This window comes from Populus euphratica, unplaced genomic scaffold, assembly GCF_000495115.2.
Source record: "Populus euphratica unplaced genomic scaffold, PopEup_1.0 scaffold820.1, whole genome shotgun sequence".
Classification (NCBI taxonomy): domain Eukaryota; kingdom Viridiplantae; phylum Streptophyta; class Magnoliopsida; order Malpighiales; family Salicaceae; genus Populus; species Populus euphratica.
In genome coordinates this window covers 22,479-41,569 of record NW_011500679.1, presented here as the reverse complement: position 1 = coordinate 41,569, position 19,091 = coordinate 22,479, and the positions used below count along the sequence as shown (strand labels likewise).

Genomic DNA, 19,091 nt, shown 5'->3' with positions numbered 1-19,091 from the left:
CTCTCTTTCATTATGTTTAGCTAAGTTTATAATGTCAACATGAAAAGGTTACACTAATGGTGTTAGGATAAGTATAGTGTAAACTTAACACGGACTTTAATGTTTGATACTAACATGTTTTGTATTTGTTATCTTGTTTACTTTTACTACTTTACTTGTTAAATGGTTAATCTAGATTTGTATTGTATAACACTTGGTACAAAAAATAATTGGCCTTTTCATAGCCCAACCATATGGTATAACTGACACTTGTGCCATAAAAGGAATCTTATTTGTTGTTAACATAAGTTATAATTATGAATACCTAACAACATTTACAAGTATTAGTATTATTCGAATAAGATAACTAATGTAATCATGTTAACAATTTATAATTTGATTGAAACCTCCTTTGTGTGTGATTTCCAATTGAATAATAAGGATTTATACTATATTTGTTTGAAATATCATTCGTAGATTCTCTAACCTTGACATTTGTTTTTATCATTGTTTAATCCTCACGTTGATCTTTAATCTCAAAGTTCTTATTAACTTCTTCTTCTTCTTCTTCTTTATTATTATTATTATTATTACTATAATTGTTGTTGTTATTATTATTATTACTACTACTATTATTGTTTTTATTTATAATTTATACAATTAACCTCCTTCTAGTTCGACCCCGGTCTTATCAGGTAATTTATTACTACGACACTTCTACACTTAGGAGAAGACACCAATCTTTTGGTCGTGCCAGAAGGAAGGCTTGATAAGGAGTTGTTTTCTTGCAAAAATTTTAGAATTTCAAAGCTATTCCAGACATAGAAAACATTTTGACATTGATTCAAAGCAAACTTGTTCTGAAGAAATTCAAGTGATTCCTATTGAGAGGTTTTTAGAAGTGATGAAAACTCTTTATTTTGCTTTTGGTGAAAGTGAGTGACATTTAGTTGGTCAAAAAGGTTTAAGATTTAATTTGAGAGTTTCAAAGAAGTAGTGTTCAAAGCATTCATTTTATTTGCATGAATAATGATTTGGTTTGCATGAGAAAACACTACCTACCGATATAAATTACTTGCCTTTGATCAAAAAGGGTTTGATTAGGAACGTAATGTAGGCTTGGGCTCTTGGTTATTGTCGCATCCTCGCTAGTGGAGCGCAGGGTCGTGACGACCCACGATTGATTTTGGGGCCTTTTGTTTTGATTCGTGGATAAAGGAGTCACCACCTAGTATTTTGGTCACTAAAAACTCTAACTAGTCTTTCAGAGATTCTAAGGTAAGGGATTGATTGAGTAAAGGAAATGTATTAGCACTCCTAGTACACCTTACCTAAAGTAAGCTGCTTGGTATTTGGCTTGCCTTATAATTGCTATAGTTTTTGTGTTTTCTTATCCCATCTATTTTTCTAGGGTTGATTCAAATTACATTTATTAAGATAGAAATCTAAGGAGATTCCATATGCTTTAAAAGCTTATTTTTCCCTTAGTATTTCAAGAGTTCGCAACTCGTAAATCACAAGGAATAGGGAAAAAAATTTAGAAATCTAAGGAAATTAAAAGTGCTTTAAAAGCCTCATTTTGCCTTAGTGTTTCATATTTTCATAGCTCGTAAATTGTGGAGTTAAAAATTAAAATGTCTTCAATTATAATCAAGGCTTCTTTCAAGGATGTGTGGTGACTTATTATTCCTAAAAAAATATTTTAAATATTAACCACTTAGGTTTCTTTATCTAAACATTAAAAGTGAATAATAACAAATTATTCCCACTAATATTTTGGATATTCATCCTTTAAAGATTTCTTTATCCAAACATTAATGGTGAATAATAGATGAATTTCCCCTAAAAATAAGATTTTTATATTTTATGGAATATTAGCCAACACCCATTGGAGTTTTACAAACATGTTTAAAATCCAAAAATTGAAGAAAATAATTTTTGTTGTGTTTAAGAAATCCATCTGAAAACATATTTTTGAAACTTTTAATATTTTTTTATGTAAAAAGAACATTCAAAACATGTTAGGGTATTAGTCGTATGCATGAATATATATATATCGCATTGCGTCGAGAACTGGATATTCTAAATAAGAGATTGATATTTTCTTAAAACATAAAAATACAAAATAAATTCATGATAAAAAACAACAATATTACTATTTTTTTTTTTGAAGGGCTAGGTCTAGCTTGACCTATGTGGCTAGGTTGAACCCAGCAGGCCTAGCTGAGTCACTAGCCCAAACCAGTGACTTGGTTGGGCACAAAGGCATGCATGAGTTTCCTCACACATGCCTTGACTGGTTACTAGTCAAGTGAATTAAATTTCACTTGAACAGTAACAATGCAACCAAGAATGCATGGAAAGTGGTAGGAAAAGAGAGACAGCTTACCTAGTCTGCTGGCGAACCTGGTTTCTTTAGTCCTTCATTGCCTGTGCTCGTCTGCTGTTCTTTCTGGTTTGTTTTGCTTTCATTTCTCTTCTCTCCCTCTCCTCCGTTCTATTTTCCTTTCTCATATTAACGAAAGGATGAAGGAAAGAAACTCCCTTTGTTCTCCCCTATTATTTGTGTTGTTAAGTCCCCTCGCTGTCTCTTCTTTTTTTGTTTCCCTACCCTTTTTTTTCTCCTTATTTTGGATGCCTCTGGCTTTTTTTTTTTCTCTCCTTTTGGTTCCTATAAAGACTTTCACAATAAAAAAGATGAAGCCCTGTTCTTTGTGTTTTTTTTCTTCTCTCTTTTTTCTCTTCATTTTTTCTACTCATATTCTACCTCTCTTGTTCTTTCTTTCCTCCTGTTTGCGTTTCTTTTCCCCTGCTCTTCCTTTCTTTTTTTTCTACACCCCTTACTAGGTCATTAGCGGGGCTTATATATAGTCTAACATATCTCTATTTAGGAAAGATTCAAAAAATTAATTTTAGGATGCAAATCCTTTGCTGATTTGCAGTAAAAAAAACAAAAAGAAAACTGAAATATTCTAATTCCTATTTTGATTTTCAACACTTAGTTTCCATTGATCAAAGGTGGTCCAACTGCTTTCTTTCCTTTCAAAGCTGGGACCATGAGGCACCAACTATTTCTTTTGAAATGGGGAATAAAAACATGGTCTGCAGCTCTCCAATCCAGTAAGAGAAACATGGAAACCAAACAGGAAATTGCAAATAAAAGGAAAGAAAAACTGGGATAGCTATGTAGAAAAAAACATGGTTCTTCAATTTCTTCCTTATAATTTTATCTTCAATCAACTCCCTTATTTTAACGTCTTTTCTCTTTGGTCCTTGGTCCAAAAAAGGGCTTCAAATTGGCTTGTAAGTGGTCTTTAAACTTTATGCATCTTACAATTGTATCCCTGCAAACTCGGGTAAAAATCCTTCTCGCAGCAAGAATCCCTACTTTCATACTAGATATTCAAATAAGAATATCTTGAGCTTTTAATATCAAAATCAAGTGATTCAAAAGCTAAAGTTTATCTACACATCTACGACTACAACAATAGAGGGGTTGAGGGGGCGGCAACTAGTGTAGGGTTCGCCGCCCCCTTTCTTTTTTATATTCTCTCTTTTAGGATTTCTAGTAATGACCTTCTCTTGGGGTCTTTTATTTCAGGGTTTCTCAATAATTATCCTTTCCCCTCCTCTTTTTTCCTTTTCTTTTTTTTCGTCTACTGAGATCAGTATTTATAGTGTAAAAGTCTCATCGCTTGCGAGAAGTAAAGCCTCGATCAAACTCATTCTCTTTTTTGAAGTTCAAATTAAAATCGAATTCGAAAGCAAAAAACTATCATTATCTTGAGGATTATCTTGAGCAAGGTAAGGATTATCTTGGAGAAGATAAGAATTATCTTCAAGATAAGGATAGAATAGCAAAGGTACATTGTAGTCTCTAGTTTTCATGCAAGTTGAAAAATCACATTTTTCATCAAAATAAATCTCTGATCTTTTAATTTTCCATTTTAAACCCTGTAAAATTAAATTAAAAGCCAATGGATCAAAATTAGGTTACAACAATAATATTTATTTATTTTTAATTTTTTTCTTTGTGCAAGGATCCAAAAATAGATTATAACAAAGGTCCAAATGGATTATATTGCAATCGCTAGATCAATTAACTTTTTAATGGCCTTCTCTTGCCAAAGGAAAATTCCAAAGGAAGTTTCAGATCAATCTCTCTTATGATATAACTTGGGGTATATGGCTAGCAAGAAATGACTTGGTGTTTAATGGTCAAGAACCTATCTGGAGTAAGATTTTTTTAATCTCATTTTACATCGATTGGTTTTGTGGTACGGTCAAAAAAGGGAAAAATTTCCTTGCACGGGGCTTGAATTAGTTCATAATGTTGAGGGTATTTTACTTTGCACTAAAATAATGGAAGGAGGAGGGCTTCACGGCTTTTGATTACTTAATTTCTTAGTACTTTTTTTTTTAGATTAATATGGGTGTCCGGGCCAGCTTGCGCGCACCACGGCTAATCCCATGGGCCCTAAAGTTAACGACCATGTAAGCTTCCAGTGGCCATCATATGAGCCAACAAGAACTCGAAACTGAGACCATAGAGAGAGCAAACCTCTTGGTACCAAGTTCTTACCACTTGGCCACCACCTAGATGGTTTAATTTCTTGGTATTTGACTGTAAAGGTCGTGACTTTTTAGGGTTATTGCATATCTTAGTTTGTGGGGATCTCATGTTATATATGCTGCTTCTCAAGGCTTTGTTGATGTTGTTTTTATGTTTTTTATAGGAATAAGAGTAGCTTTCTTTCTCCTTTGTTGTACTTCTTCCTTTTCCTTTTCTTTAATTTGTACTTTTTTGTGATGAATCTCTTAATCATCTTTAATTAAATCCTTAATCATTATCCAAAACTTACGAAATCCAAATTATACAACTATTAAAGCTTTAAAATATAGTACCAAATCCCTAATTGTTTATAATTCAACCCATCATTGTTCCAAATTATACAACTATTAAACTAATACCTTTCTTTTCAAAAAACCCATCAAGATAATTAGAAGGTATCATGATTACAACGGATACCTTTTTTTATGAAAAAAAACCACAAGATGATTTCAAGGTATTAGGATTATAGCGTACAGAACAAGAATAATTTCTAAAAATATGAGAAGCTATTTTTACTTTTGCAACTTTTTTTTAATTTTATGGACATACCCCTAAACACAATTTATAAGTGGATATTCCCTTTTAAAAGTTAAACCATGCATATAGAGAATAGCTTGTTAATTCTAGTTTCTCATTCTTATATATAAGTTGAGAAATGCTAGTAAAATTCAAACTATAAATATCCTCTTTTTTTAGGTGATTTTATTTTTTTGGATAATTATGAGAGTATATTAAAAAGACCATAAAGCTAAAAAGCAGAATATATGGATATGAAAAAAAAACACTTGGTAAAAAAAGAAAAAAAATTAATTTACTACAACAGACAATAAAGAAATTACTTAAAATAAATTATGGTAATCAAAATATCTTAAGAGATCATTTCCTTATTAATTGATTATTGTTAGTTCAACTACTAGTTCACTTCATGCTTTGGTTACATGTACATCATCATCGCTACCGTTGTGGGCATTGACAACTTCATCCTTTGATTGGATATTATCATCATCATCAGCTTTTCCATCCTCTTCATGCCCTGCTTGGTGTGGCTTGTGGTCGCCTGGGGATAGCTATGTGAGGGAGGTTGACGGTGGAAATGCACAGGGTTTGCTCGTAGTTTGAATGAGGCAAACCATAGATCATTAAAGAAGTGAAGAAGCTCTGTTTGAGAGAACCATGATTTCATAGTGAAAAAACCGAATATCCAATCCTTCTGATTTTTCCCCCCTGAAATGAAGATATCAATAGCATCACCATACTTGTAGAAAACTCTTCTTAAGGTTTGGAAATCCACCCAAGAGGGGAATCTCTCAAAGTAAATCTTTGTCTCATGTGTAAATGCTTGGTCTTTTGTTGGGGAGTGGAGATGGTGATTTTGTGTAAAGGATGATTGGAGGTAAAATTATGTGATTTGTATATGTGGAGGTTGGGGTAATGGAGATTGGAGGTTTGAATCAGAGTTTTGATAGGATTAGGGATATGGTCTTGGGTAGCGACATTCTCTCTTACCTCACTCCTACAACTCAACTCTTTTAGATCGAGTATGCATTAAATTGACAATACTACTAACTGTATGCGTGAATGGCTTGCCCTAAACAATATTCATGGCACAATATCTCTTTATGCATAACTACACATCCCATACACACATGCGTTTCTTGCACTTGTTATTGTTACCTCCACAATGCTTCTTGTTAGACATTGTGTTCACAGACTGACCATTATAGCAAATCTCCGGATATTTGCACTTCTAAAGACACACATTCCACAGTGGAGCCTATCTGTCATCACATTCATACAATTCTTCTTGCAGCAATCTAGCCCGGGGCTGCCCTTGGCTCGACAAACTCAAGGGTACTTGTCACATGTCATGACAATCCGAGTCTTGGATTGAAAGCGGTTTGTCCCTCTCAGAGATATTGAACTTGTTTGTTGTTTCTCGGCCGAAGGAAGATCAGCATATTCCTCATCTTCATTATTAGTGAATTCAAGGGATAATTATTCTTCAGATGGTGTAGCAGAAAGACCAATGGCTAAGGACACGAGAATTGCTTGTAAAAAGAATATATTAACTTTATGGCTTTTTTTATTATTTTTTTTATAAGCGATACATGATAAGCCATGTCGCACGTGTGCAGCGTCGCGACGGGTTTTTCACCTTTATCTGGAAATGTTGTATATCTATCTAGCAAATATAAGGGGATAAGAAAATATTGTCTTTTGTTGGTGGAAAATGGATTGGGAGTCGCCACCTAGTATTTTGGTCACTAGAAACCCTAACTGGTCTTAGAGATTGGGTACGGGGACTGGTTGCGTAAAGGAAAGGTATTAGCACCCCAAATACGTCATACCTAAGGTAAGCTGCATTGTTTTATTGTCCGATAAAATCCAAGGTTTTTTTCGTTATTAAAGCCAAAATGCATGCTAATACATATATTTTTTGAAATTTTCTTTAATCTATGAAAATATGATGTGATGATTTATATATATATATATATATATATATATATATATTGGAGAGACTAGGCCGTTTGCATGAAAACAAAACATTTTTATTTTTATATTTTTTTTATGACTTAATGAAAACCGGGTATTTTAATACCGGATTTGTATCTTTACAGTATAAAAATACAAATCGATATTGATCAAAATACAGTAACAAAATTATCAAAAATCATAAATTCTTTGAAGAAAAATTTCCGGATGGGCCGGACCTGCTCCAAAAGGAAATTGGACCGAAATCAGCCAAACATATAATGGGCCCCTTTTTTTACAGGGCTGGGCTGATGTTCCAGCCCGTAACAAACAGTAACCGGGTACTGTGCATGTGCACAGTACCCAATTAATTAATTAGCCCGGTACTATGCACATGCACAGTGAATTAATTAGCAGTTACTGTGCACTTGCACAGTACTACTAATTATCTTCTTGCTTGTAGAACGTGCACAGTGCACGTTCTGCACGCAAGAAGACGACCCTAAATAGTGATGAGGGGGAGGGAGTTACCTGGGATAATGAGCTGACGGTGGTGCTGATGGTGGTGGCCTGAGGAGTGGTGTGGACGGTGGTCAACCTTTCTTTTTCTTCTTTTCTATGTTTTTCTTCTACTCTGTTCTCCTCTGTTTATGTTTTATTCTTCTGTTGCTGACAGTGGTCTTCCCTCTAACGGTGGTTTTGCTGTTGTTGGTAGCACTAAGGGTGGTAGAATGGGTATTTTAATACCGGATTTGTATACTTACAGTATAAAAATACGAATCGATATTGATCAAAATACAGTAACAAAATTATCAAAAATCACAAATTCTTTGAAGAAAATTTTCCGGATGGGCCGGACCTGCTCCAAAAGAAAACTGGGCTGAAATCAGCCCAATTAATTAATTAGCCCGGTATTGTGCACATGCACAGTAACTAGTGAATTAATTAGCAGTTACTGTGCACTTGCACAGTAACTGCTAATTATCTTCTTGTTTGCAGAACGTGCACAATGCACGTTCTGCATGCAAGAAGACGACCCTAAACAGTGATGAAGGGGAGGGAGTTACCTAGGATGATGAGCTGGCGGTGGCCTGAGGAGTGGTGTGGACGGTGGTCAACCTTTCTTTTTCTTCTTTTCTATGTTTTTCTTCTACTCTGTTCTCCTCTGTTTATGTTTTATTCTTCTGTTGCTGACAGTGGTCTTCCCTCTAAGCCTGGGATGATGAGCTGACGGTGGTGCTGGTGGCGGTGGCCTAAGGAGTGGTGTGGACGGTGGTTCCAGGGGGTGAGGCTCGGTCTTCTTCTTCTCCGTGCAAAGACCCCAATCTCTATTTTTCTCTCCTCTACTATTTTAGCTTTCTCTCTCTCCTCTCTCTCTCTCTTTTCATTCAAACTTCCTCCCTCCTATTCACTCTTCTTCTTCTTCATTTTCTTTTTCAAAAGCTCTTCCCTCCCCTCTTTTCCCCCTCTCGTTTAAAAAATTGTCCCTTTCTTTTCGTTTCCCCTTCCCTCTCGTTCCAACAAAAAAAAAAAAAACCCCTCCATGTCCATGTGTTAATGTTGAGGATAATATTTATAGGCCAAAGAGGAGCGGCTTGCTATTACACGTGGGGAGCAAGGGAACGGCCTTCTATTGCGCATGGGAAGCAAAGGAGACACCGGGTGAGGTCTCCAATGAGTGGGGCTTTAAGTTCCGGGAAAAGGAATAGTGTTGAAATGACACTGTTTAGTTTTTTTTATTATTTTTAATTATTTATTATTTATTTTTATTTTCGTGGGGGCCAAAATGGGTTACAAGCCAAAGACAGGCAGAGAATCCAGAGGCTAACAGAATAGCAATCAAGCAGCGTGACAGGAATCATCAAAAACTGAATACAAAAACTTATAAAAAACCGAAGCTTCAGTCTAGTAATAAAAATCTTAAAGCTTCTCCCATCAGAGAATCCAGAGGCTATTCTGAACAGAATAGCAATCCACACACAAACCCCTGCTCAAAACCACAGAAAATTCAAGCTGAATAAACTTATATTCAAGGCTTCCAATAAGCTCAAGTCCACGCTGTAATTAAGATCCACCAATCCATTCACCCCTTGTTTTGCAAAATGGAGCTAGCTTCTCGGAAGGTGTGACAGAAGGAAATGTTACCCAGTCCAGAAGAAAACCTGGAAACTTTAACAAAAGCTCATGGAACTTCCAAGTTCTAGAACAAGGATTGTTCATCCAACTGACCACTGAAGCAGAGACAGATTCCACCGAGAAATTGAACCCAACAAAATCATTCTTTGATGAAGACAGATCAATGGCTTTAACCACTGCTAGCAGCTCAGCTTTATCGGAGTCCCTGTTGCCCACTGAATAAGAGAAGATACCTCTAACAATCCCCCGATAATCCCTGCAGGCCCTGTTTTCCTTTTGAAGAACCATCAACATTCCATTTTAATGTAAGAACGTCAGGTGGCTTCCAGAATAAGGGGGATCTAATGTTTTTGACATTGATCCAAATCACAAGACCATCAGATGAGAGCCATAAATCCGATAATCTGATGCAGTATAATAGAAATCTGCGTTGATGGCTCTTAACCAAGTACACAGCCGAGCAGTGGCGGAGCCAGGGAGGGGCTGGCGGGGGCCGGGGCCCCGGCAAGGAATTTTTTTTCCAACCCCTCCCTTTATAATATTTATATATTTAATCTAAATAATAAAACAACTAATATTTTGGCCGCTTTTAATTCTATTTTCTGGTTCCGCCCCTGCAGCCGAGTTAATATTGAAAAGAACTCTGCGTTCATGTCTTGTTTTATAATGTGTACTTAATCAAGTAAAATATAGCTTGAAGTGGTGAATAATTATTGACTTTGGAGAGTGTTGTGGATATAAATGCTTTGCATGGAGAAGGATAGAGAATTATGGAGGTATTTTTAGAGAAGAAATTAAAGGAGCTGGATTTCTCTTTGATTATGGGAAATTGCATGGTTAATTTCTCATGTTGTGTGCTATTAGTGGAGTGGTCTTCTCCAACGGCCTTGAGAGTTCTTATCAAACGCAAGCTGAACCAAGTTAGGCTTTTAATGAAAATTATTTGTCAAATTAGGTCAAAATTCGATGACAGATTATACAACTGGGATAAGGTAGGCCAGTCTCCTCTTTATTAGTAGTTATCAATTTCTTGCGGCCTGGATAACGTAAAACAAACACGTGGAAACTTTTAATTTTTTTGTTGCAATAAAAAACCTCAAATGCTTATCTAAAGCTTGATCTGTTTAACAAAATTAATCTGTATTAATAAATATAAAAAATTATTAATTATAAATGAAGACTGAAAACACCAAAAAAAAAAATTCACTGCTCATCATGCCATTTAGCATTTTTCATTTAATTATATATAAATATTTTATTTGAGAAAAAAACAAAAACTAAACCAAAAATTCACACATTTCAATTCATATGCTTTTTATTTATTTGGGTTCGCATCATGGCCTATTTAATTAAGCGATCGCCTCATTTAAAACCTAATTTAATTTTTAAAGAAATTTTAGCTTGTTGTTGTTTAAACCTTTACCTAACGTGATTATATAAAACTGTGAAAAGATAAACTCTTAAAGGATAAAATAAAATATAAAAGATTAAGGATTAAAACAAAGAAAAAATACTATATTAAATTAATCATCTCAATTAACTCAAATTAATATTTTAAATTTATGGTCTCACTGATTACATGATTGCAATGAGCCAATTCGATATAACAATTCGTCACATTCATTTATCTTCTCCTGCATCTTTCCTCCTCAGTCAGGTCTTAATTATCCTCGATTAGATAAAATATGGGTATAAATTTAAGAAACATCTAAGAATTAGAGACTAAATTTAAAAAAAAAAACTATTTTCAAAAAATTAGTTACTAAATCAAATAAAAATTGGTTGATTAGGAATATAATTGAGAAACATAAATTCATGGTTGAGGTCATGACACAACATGGTGCATGATGCTTCCTCTAGGATCCGTTCGCGACTTTCATAGGCGGCATTGGCATCACCATGACGAGGTCTCTCTCCTAGGGCAGCACAAGTCATCGGTGAGTCCATGGTATAGCTCTAGTTGTCATTTTTCTTTTTCTTCTCCTTTTCTCTCACCCCATAAATTTTCAAGCAAAACCTAAAAACTCCTAACATTGCATGCGGTCAACAAAAGTTTGTGAGAGGTTCTACAGTGATTCTCCACAAAAATTAGTTTTTTTTCCTATGATATATAATGAATCTTATGTCTCACTTGTTCGTTGAAAAGAATAATGTTTTATTACATGGATGGCCTATTGGACAAGCGGGCATGCAAGAAATGTTTGAAGAACGTTTTGTGTGCAAACGTATTATATGTTTTTGTTGTTTTGGGTCTTTAATTTGGAGCTCATTTACCTCTTTCTCTAATTTAATTACCTCAAAATTTGAATTCAAGATCATTTCATTCACAATATCCAACACGTAGGAACTTGATATACCGTGGAGATCAGAAAATGGTGTAAAATTATCACATATAATTGATGAGCTAGCAAGTTGCCTTTAATTATTCACAATTAGAACAAATGTTAAATTGGTATAAGAAAAAAAAATTAGCATTGATCATGCATTAATTTAACAAGATACCATTTAATTAAAACCTTTTGGTTCAGCTCATATTAAATTGGTATTTGCACTTCGCAGCCATATATAGCTAATTTGTCAACAGAGAGTTTTTGACATATTTATTTTGGCAACCATCTTTAGCCCACCCCATTTGCTCCATTTTTCCAAAGCAAATCGTACAAGTCTCTCTTTGGACCTTCATCATGATTTTTGGAGAACATTATCTTTGTATCTTCACCCTTTAGCTCTCCATGGCAATTGGTTTATTTTATTTTTTTATTAGCACCTTGCCAAAATTTACACCAAACTGGATTAAACTTCAGATAATTAACCCATAGATGGATTTATCACAGTATATTTGTTTTTGTATTTTAAAAATATTTTTGAAAAAAAATATTTTTTATTTCAAATTAACTATTTTTTGATATTTTTAGATCATTGTAATATACTAATATTAAAAATAAATTTAAACAAATATAATTTTGATATGTTTATAGACAAAAACACTTTAAAAAAAAACTAATATTATAATACTAAACAGGCTATTATAGATTTGTAAGAGAGTAACTTGGAACTCAAAAGAATGGAGACAAATATAGAGGAAATAAAGGAGGGTAGGAATTTTTTTTCTCCTTGTACTTGTACTATAAATAAATAGAAAAATATAGATGAAGAATTTTTTTATTTCAGTAATTTGAAATTAAGAAGAAAAATACAAGCAAATGAAAACATTAATTATTAGAAACATTGATTCTAAGAAAGAAAGAAATATTAATTCAATTTCATTGGATTTTTTAGAGGTAAGATTTAGAATTCAAAATCAAGAATGAAATTGAGAATTCAATTATTTTAGTAAGTATTTTCTTTAATTTATCAAAAATCTACATTATTTTCTTTCGTGGACCCAAAGAGATTTTGTTTTGCAAATAAGGAAATTTCACCTACTTAGAATACTCCTTCCTCCATAATTGTACTGTACATGATTTCAGCTACTCTTACAACTTTCTCCATTCATCTTTAATTACTCTTTTTCTTTCCTCTCAAGCTGTAAAATTAATAAACAATAGCAAGATTAAATGTGTTTACTCATTTTGAAATCAGTATTTTAGTATTAGAGTAAGTAATTAGTAATCTGAATTAAAATGCAGTTTAAATCTGAAAATATCTTAATCCGTAAGAAAATAAAAAATAAGACTGAACATAAACTTTATTAAGAACAATTAACATAAAACAAATGATTAAGAATTAAAGGTATATCCCTTATTACATTACATTATGGCATTGGATTGAAAGATTAAATAAAGCCCAGCAAACCCTATCATTGGACGATGGTTTGCCTTTATTCCTCACACAAAATATTATGCTACAAACATATATAAAACAAATCACTAATTGTATGGTCCCATGTATACCGAATAGATATGAACTCGCATGCATGCATGGATGGCGCCATGCATTTATGCATAGAAATGCATGGCGCCATGCGTTTCTATGCATAACTACACATCCCATACTGACATGCACTCCCTTTCTTGCACTTGTTGTTGCAACCTCCGCAATGATTCCTGTTATACATTGGGTTCACACACTTCCCTTTGCAACAAATCTCTGTGTACTTACATTTCTTACCACACTTCCCACAGTTAAACCAGTCTGTCATTTGATTCACACACATCTTCTTGCAGCAATCTGGACCAGGGCTTCCCTGAACTTGACAAACCCTAGGGTTCTTGTCACATGTCATGAAAGCCCGAGTCTGGGCTAGAAAGCGGTTTGTCCCTCTCAGAGATGAGGTTGTTTCTTGGCTCTCAGTCTGATGATGGTCAGAGTTTTCCTTGTCTTCGAAATCGAAGTCAGGGAATGAAACATCTTCCGTTGGTGTAGCAGAAAGAGTAATGGCTAAGAATGAAATGAGCATAGCAAGTAGAAAGAGTAGCTTAAGGAACTTCATCTTGTGGGTATTATAAACCCTATCCAAGCAAAATATTATAGTTCAGGAAAGATTGAACTATTGGAGGAGAGGCTGAGAGGGTTTTTGATATGGATGGGTTGATGGAGAAGACAGGAGGCTTGATGAGGTATTTATATAATTCTTGACTGTAGGAAAACAAATCTTATTGATAGGAAATTGCATGGTTTTTCATGTTGTGTGCTATTAGTGGAGTGGTCTTATTCAACATTTTGGTAACTTGCTATCAAAATCAAGTAGCAAACTAAGTTAGCTCTCAAAATTAGGTAGGTGAATCTCCTCTTCTTTCTTTCACAAGTATGAAAATATCTTCAAAGCATTCTTTATAATTGGTAATTGATTACCTTTAGCGCTCATTGCGTGTTGTTTTCCCTTCACTCTTGACAATTACTTGCATGCATGGTATACAAAATAACAAAAAAACTACCGTCAATAATGAATTTAACAAAACTAAAGCTTTTGGTTTAGCTCACATTAATTTGGTCATTGACAAATTTTTCAGCAAACATCTTCAGCCGACTTTTCTTGTTTCATTCTTCTCAAGCAAACCCTACGTCTTTGACAAACTTGAAAAACCGTTATGGGAGCACTTTCAGATCATGGCTATATTGCTTTAGTCTAAAACCAGATGTCAACCGGAGCCTGAATCTCTAAAACCTGAAATAATTCAGAAGATGACGGGCTTGGGTTTTTTGGATTGGAGCAAGCCTTCACCCTTATCCACTGCCATCTTTGTTTATAAGATTTAACATTATTATTGATCTAAAACTTTTTTTATACTTCGCTTATATAATTTAAATACTTATTTTTTTTATAATTAGATATAGATAATTTATGAGAGTGAGCTAGTAGCTCAATTGGATACAGTTAAGTTGTAATGAGTGAATTAGGGGGAGAGGACATCCCTGATTTGAATCCCTACTTGCATTTTCTGATTTGAATCCTATTATATGTGTGATTATTGAGGATCTTGAGATGGCAGGCTCTTCTCTATAGTTCTCTTAGGAGTGGTCACTCACTCGTGGGTTGTGTCCAAGGGTGTCCATGATATTAAAAAAAAAGTATAGATAATTTGTTTTTTAGTTTTAGATTTAATATTATCATCAATTTCAAATTAAAAAGTTGTCAGATTATGTTTATGAAATTCTCGGCAAGAGACTGCTTGTATAAAAAAAAGACATATCACTTCCAATGTACTTTATCTAAGATAAGTTGTATCGGTATTTAATTGTTTTTCTAGGTTGGGATTCTATTCTTTTCTAATATTTAAGACAGATCTCTTCTTGAGAGAGAGTTTCTACCTCATTGAGTTTAATCTTAACCGTTCTAAAGTTCAAATTTAACATCATATTTATTTTGTACATTGTATCTTTAATACTTGAAAGTGTACCCTATTGTGTATTTTACACCTCATAGATATTAAAGTCTATATCTGAACTCTAAAAAAAATTGAAAAAAAGTTGTTACACCCGACATCATGACGGCCTTAAAAATATTTATTTTTGAAAAGAATGGATTTCTAGCATCCTATTCTTTGATGGGGAATATTCTTATTTAAAGAGTAGCCACCTAATATTATGATCACTAGGAACCCTAACTAGTCAACAGAGATTATACGGTTCGAGATTGGTTACAGAAACAGAGATTCTATGGTTCGAGATTGGTTACAGAAAAAAAAAAAGATATTATCACTCTTTAAACGTTCTGCTTAAAGCAGACTGCATTGCTGGTTTTGTTTTAAATTACTAATGTTTTGTTGGTTTATGCTATGGTGGTTTTGCATGTAATATTCCTAACTCTGGCGTCAGTGAATATTTAGTTACAAATATTTTCAACTCTTGCATTAGTAAATATTACGTAGCTAAAAAATAAAATCAATTTAAATCAATTTTTTTTATTCCTGACTCTAGCATCAGTAAATAAACAAATCAAATAAATTTATTTTTACACATCACACAAAAAAAAATTTAATCAGTATTTTTTTTATTCCCGACTTTAGCCTCAGTGAATAAACAAATCAAATCAATTTATTTTTTACGCATACACATTTTTTATGTGACTGAATAAAAGTAAAATATAATAAAATAAAATAAATTTACATCAGTAACTCTGGCATCAATGAATAAACCTATAAATTTACTTCTTCTTTTTTTTTTACATGCATATTTTTTATTTTTATGTAATTAAATAAAATACAATAAAATAAATTTGAATGAATATTTTTATTTTGACTATAGCGTTACTGAATAAAAATAGTAAATTCATAGTTAGTTTTTTATTTATGCATACACATGTCTTTGTTTTTTTGTTTTTTTATTTTGTTTTTTATTATTTTTTTGGGCTGGGTCCAGCTCAGCACATATGGGCTGGGCTAGACCCAGCCAGCCCGGCCTGGTCACTGGCCCAATCCAGTGACCCGGCTGGGCACTGTTTCAGACTGCATGCGTGAATTATTCACGCATGCGCTGCACAGTGCGTAGGTAATTAAAATTGCCATTGCACAGTGCCAAAACAAATGAAATGCAAAGCGGGGAGAGACGAGGAACGACTTACCTGGTGCAGCAAGGCGTAGCCGAAGACGAGGGCGCACTGTGCTGGATGAACGATGCTGCCTCCGCTGCTCTGGTTTTTTTTTTCCTTTATTTCCCGGTTTGCTTCTGTTCGTTCACGCCCTTTATAATCTCTGTCTATTCTCTCCTTCCTCCTCCTGTTCGTTCGTCTCCTCTCTGCTTCTGCTTCCGGAGACGATGAATATGGCTGCAGTTGATCCTGACTCTGGGTCGTTCTTCTTTTTCTGCTGTTATTTTGGGTTTCTTGCTCTGCTTTCTCAGTCCTTGTGATGAAGAACAGAGGACGGTGCTGGCTTCTCCTTTCGAATTTGGGTCTGGGTTTTTGCTATGTGTGTGGCTTGCGTTTTCGTGGTTTTTCCTCTGTTTTCCTGGGTTTTTTCTTCCTTGTTTTTGCTTGCGTTCTCTTTTTTTTCTCCCTTCTTTGCTCTGTTTTTTTCTTTTTATTTTTTTTCTCTGTTCCTCCTCTGGTTTCTGGGTTTATTTTTCTCTCTCCCTTCCTCCTCTTTGTCAACTATTGTTGGGTATTTACAGGGACAAATCCTCCTTTCCCTCGACCTAACGTCTCTCCTCCTGATAACCACGGCTGAGGGAGACGATTCCTGCTAAGACTCGAACATGAAGCCTAATTCTTATCTCATAGGATTGTAATTATCATGAAGATAAAAATTGCTTCTCTGTGTTTTAAAAGGACTAGGATACTGGTGTTTCACACTTTCATTTCCTTCTTTGCAGGCGGGCATTCAGTGTTTTGAAGACGAAGATGACGAACAGGGCCTGATTGAAACAGTGCTGTTTTTGGGGGTGGAATGGTTATTTCTAATTTGGTCCTTGAACTTTCTAATTCCTTGCATTCAAACCCCTGGTCTTTTAATTTTTCAGATTTACCCTCCTTAAAATTTAAATTAAAATAAATGGAAAAAAATTGGGTAATGACAAAGGTATTTGATTTTTTCACCAAATCATAATAAATAATCATAAATTGGTTACAATATCCATTTTACATTTAAAATATAAAAAAAATATAATTTTTATTTTTATAAAAATATGCTTAGAAAACTAAATATAATTTTTATTTTTATGAAAATATGCTTAGAAAACTAAGATTTGGTCGTATGTATGAAAAATATATATATATATTAAAAAAATAATTAATTTAAAATTTTTGTGATTTTAAAAAAATTATTTTTTAAATTGTTTTAGAAATATTTCAAAGAAAATTAGGTATTTTAATATTAGATTTGTATCTTACATGTAAAAATATAATTTAATATTAATTAAAATTTGTTGAAAAACATTTGAGAAAATCATAATTTTTTGAAAGGATTTTGAAAAAACATTTTGATTTTTTCCTTATATATATATGCTGAGCCCAAAAAAGGGTTGGGTTAGGTCGATCTCGACCTAAAAGATCTTTTTTTTTTAGGATCAGGCCCGACTCAATCATTTAGGCTAGGCCAAAATTATTATGCCTCAACATTCATTGCATAAATAGTAGATTTAAATTATAATTCACGTCTAGTGTTTACATATAAACAATGAAACATGAATTATAATTCATATCTACTATTTATGAAATAGTGGACAACAAAAGAAGGAGAGGAAGACAAAGAGGAGCAGGCTACTTAATGTGGTTTTGGTTTGGACATGTTGCTAGCAGTGGCAATGAAGGTGGTTGGCTATTGACAACAAATAAAGGAAAAGAAGAAGAAGAAAATCTATAGAGGGAGGAGTGAGGAGTTCACGGTGGGTGGCTTTTCTATCACTGATGAAAATTTGGGTTGGTGGAGATGATAATGGTCAAGTCAGTGGTGAATGTGGTGGTGGCTAAGAGAGAACTCGTTGTAGAAAAACTAGGCGAGGGGAGGCTAGTTTTTGGTCAAATCTGCACTCAATTTTCTCCTTCCTCGAGCCATGAAATCCATCCTTTTTTTATAAAGGGTGGAAGAAGGAAATTATTTCTACATTAGAAAAAAAAAATTAAGTCCTTGATTTAGTTAGGAAAGATCTCAAATATTAGTTCAAAATAGGCATCATGAACTGTCAAATTTGACAGTTTAAGGTTACCTGAGTCAGCCATTTAAGGTCAGTGTCAGTATTGTTGTGGTGTCATTCAGTCTGACCGAGTCATACCTGAAATAGAGGGATATCAACTGATCACTTTCGTTCTGGTTTTGTCAAATTTGATGGGCATATGAAATATTAAAATCACTTAAAAAGTAGTCACCCATACAACTTTTTAACTAAAAAACGAGAAAAACAATAAAATAACATATAATCTAGTCTTTTTTTAGTTTAATTCAGTCCTTCACCTTTCAATTATATTTTATTTCACCTCTAATTAACCTTAACCATTTCGATTTAATGCAATTTAGCTGCTAGCTAACTTAATTTTTATCCCTAGATTTTGGCGCTTGTTTCACTTATTAGTGTCATAATTATATAATTTGATCCTTAATTACCAATTAGAATTTTAATTTTAACCATTAAACCTATTATCCTAGACTAGCCAGCCCCAAACCACCCCCCACCCCCCTTTTTTCCTTCTTTCGGCTCTGTTTCCCACCGTTTTCGGCCTGGAACCATTGTCATCAGCCACAAAATCCATCACCGGCCAGCAGCAGAGGAAAAACCAGGGACCAGACCACCCCATCCTTCTTATGTGTGTGGACATAAATGGCCGGTGGCAGCCATGGTCGGGGGCAGCCATGGTTGAAGTCATAGTCAAATGGTAGGTGCCTAACTTGTCCACCATTGTTGAACAATCATCTCCCTCCTCAGCTATAAATAGAAGGTGTATTGATAGCTGAGATAGAGCACGAGATAGAGAGAAACACAGAGAGAGAGCTAAGGGTGAGAGTTGAGTTGAGTTGAG

At 34.0% G+C, this 19,091-nt stretch overlaps 1 protein-coding gene and 1 pseudogene across 1 annotated transcript; both read right to left on the bottom strand.

Moving 5' to 3' along the window:
- Nucleotides 1-6,208: 6,208 nt before the first annotated feature.
- On the bottom strand, nucleotides 6,209-9,487 carry LOC105115951 (uncharacterized; annotated as a pseudogene).
- A 3,393-nt stretch (nucleotides 9,488-12,880) lies between these two features.
- On the bottom strand, nucleotides 12,881-13,714 carry LOC105115947 (uncharacterized). Its single transcript, XM_011013040.1, has one exon. It carries the CDS (start codon nucleotides 13,629-13,631, stop codon nucleotides 13,170-13,172), a length of 462 nt encoding a protein of 153 aa, XP_011011342.1. The 5' UTR covers nucleotides 13,632-13,714; the 3' UTR covers nucleotides 12,881-13,169.
- Between the last annotated feature and the right edge of the window lie 5,377 nt (nucleotides 13,715-19,091).

Coding starts and splice junctions, on each gene's coding strand:
- LOC105115947 (XM_011013040.1), bottom strand. CDS start 13,631: ATGAAGTTCCTTAAGCTACTCTTTCTACTTGCTATGCTCATTTCATTC.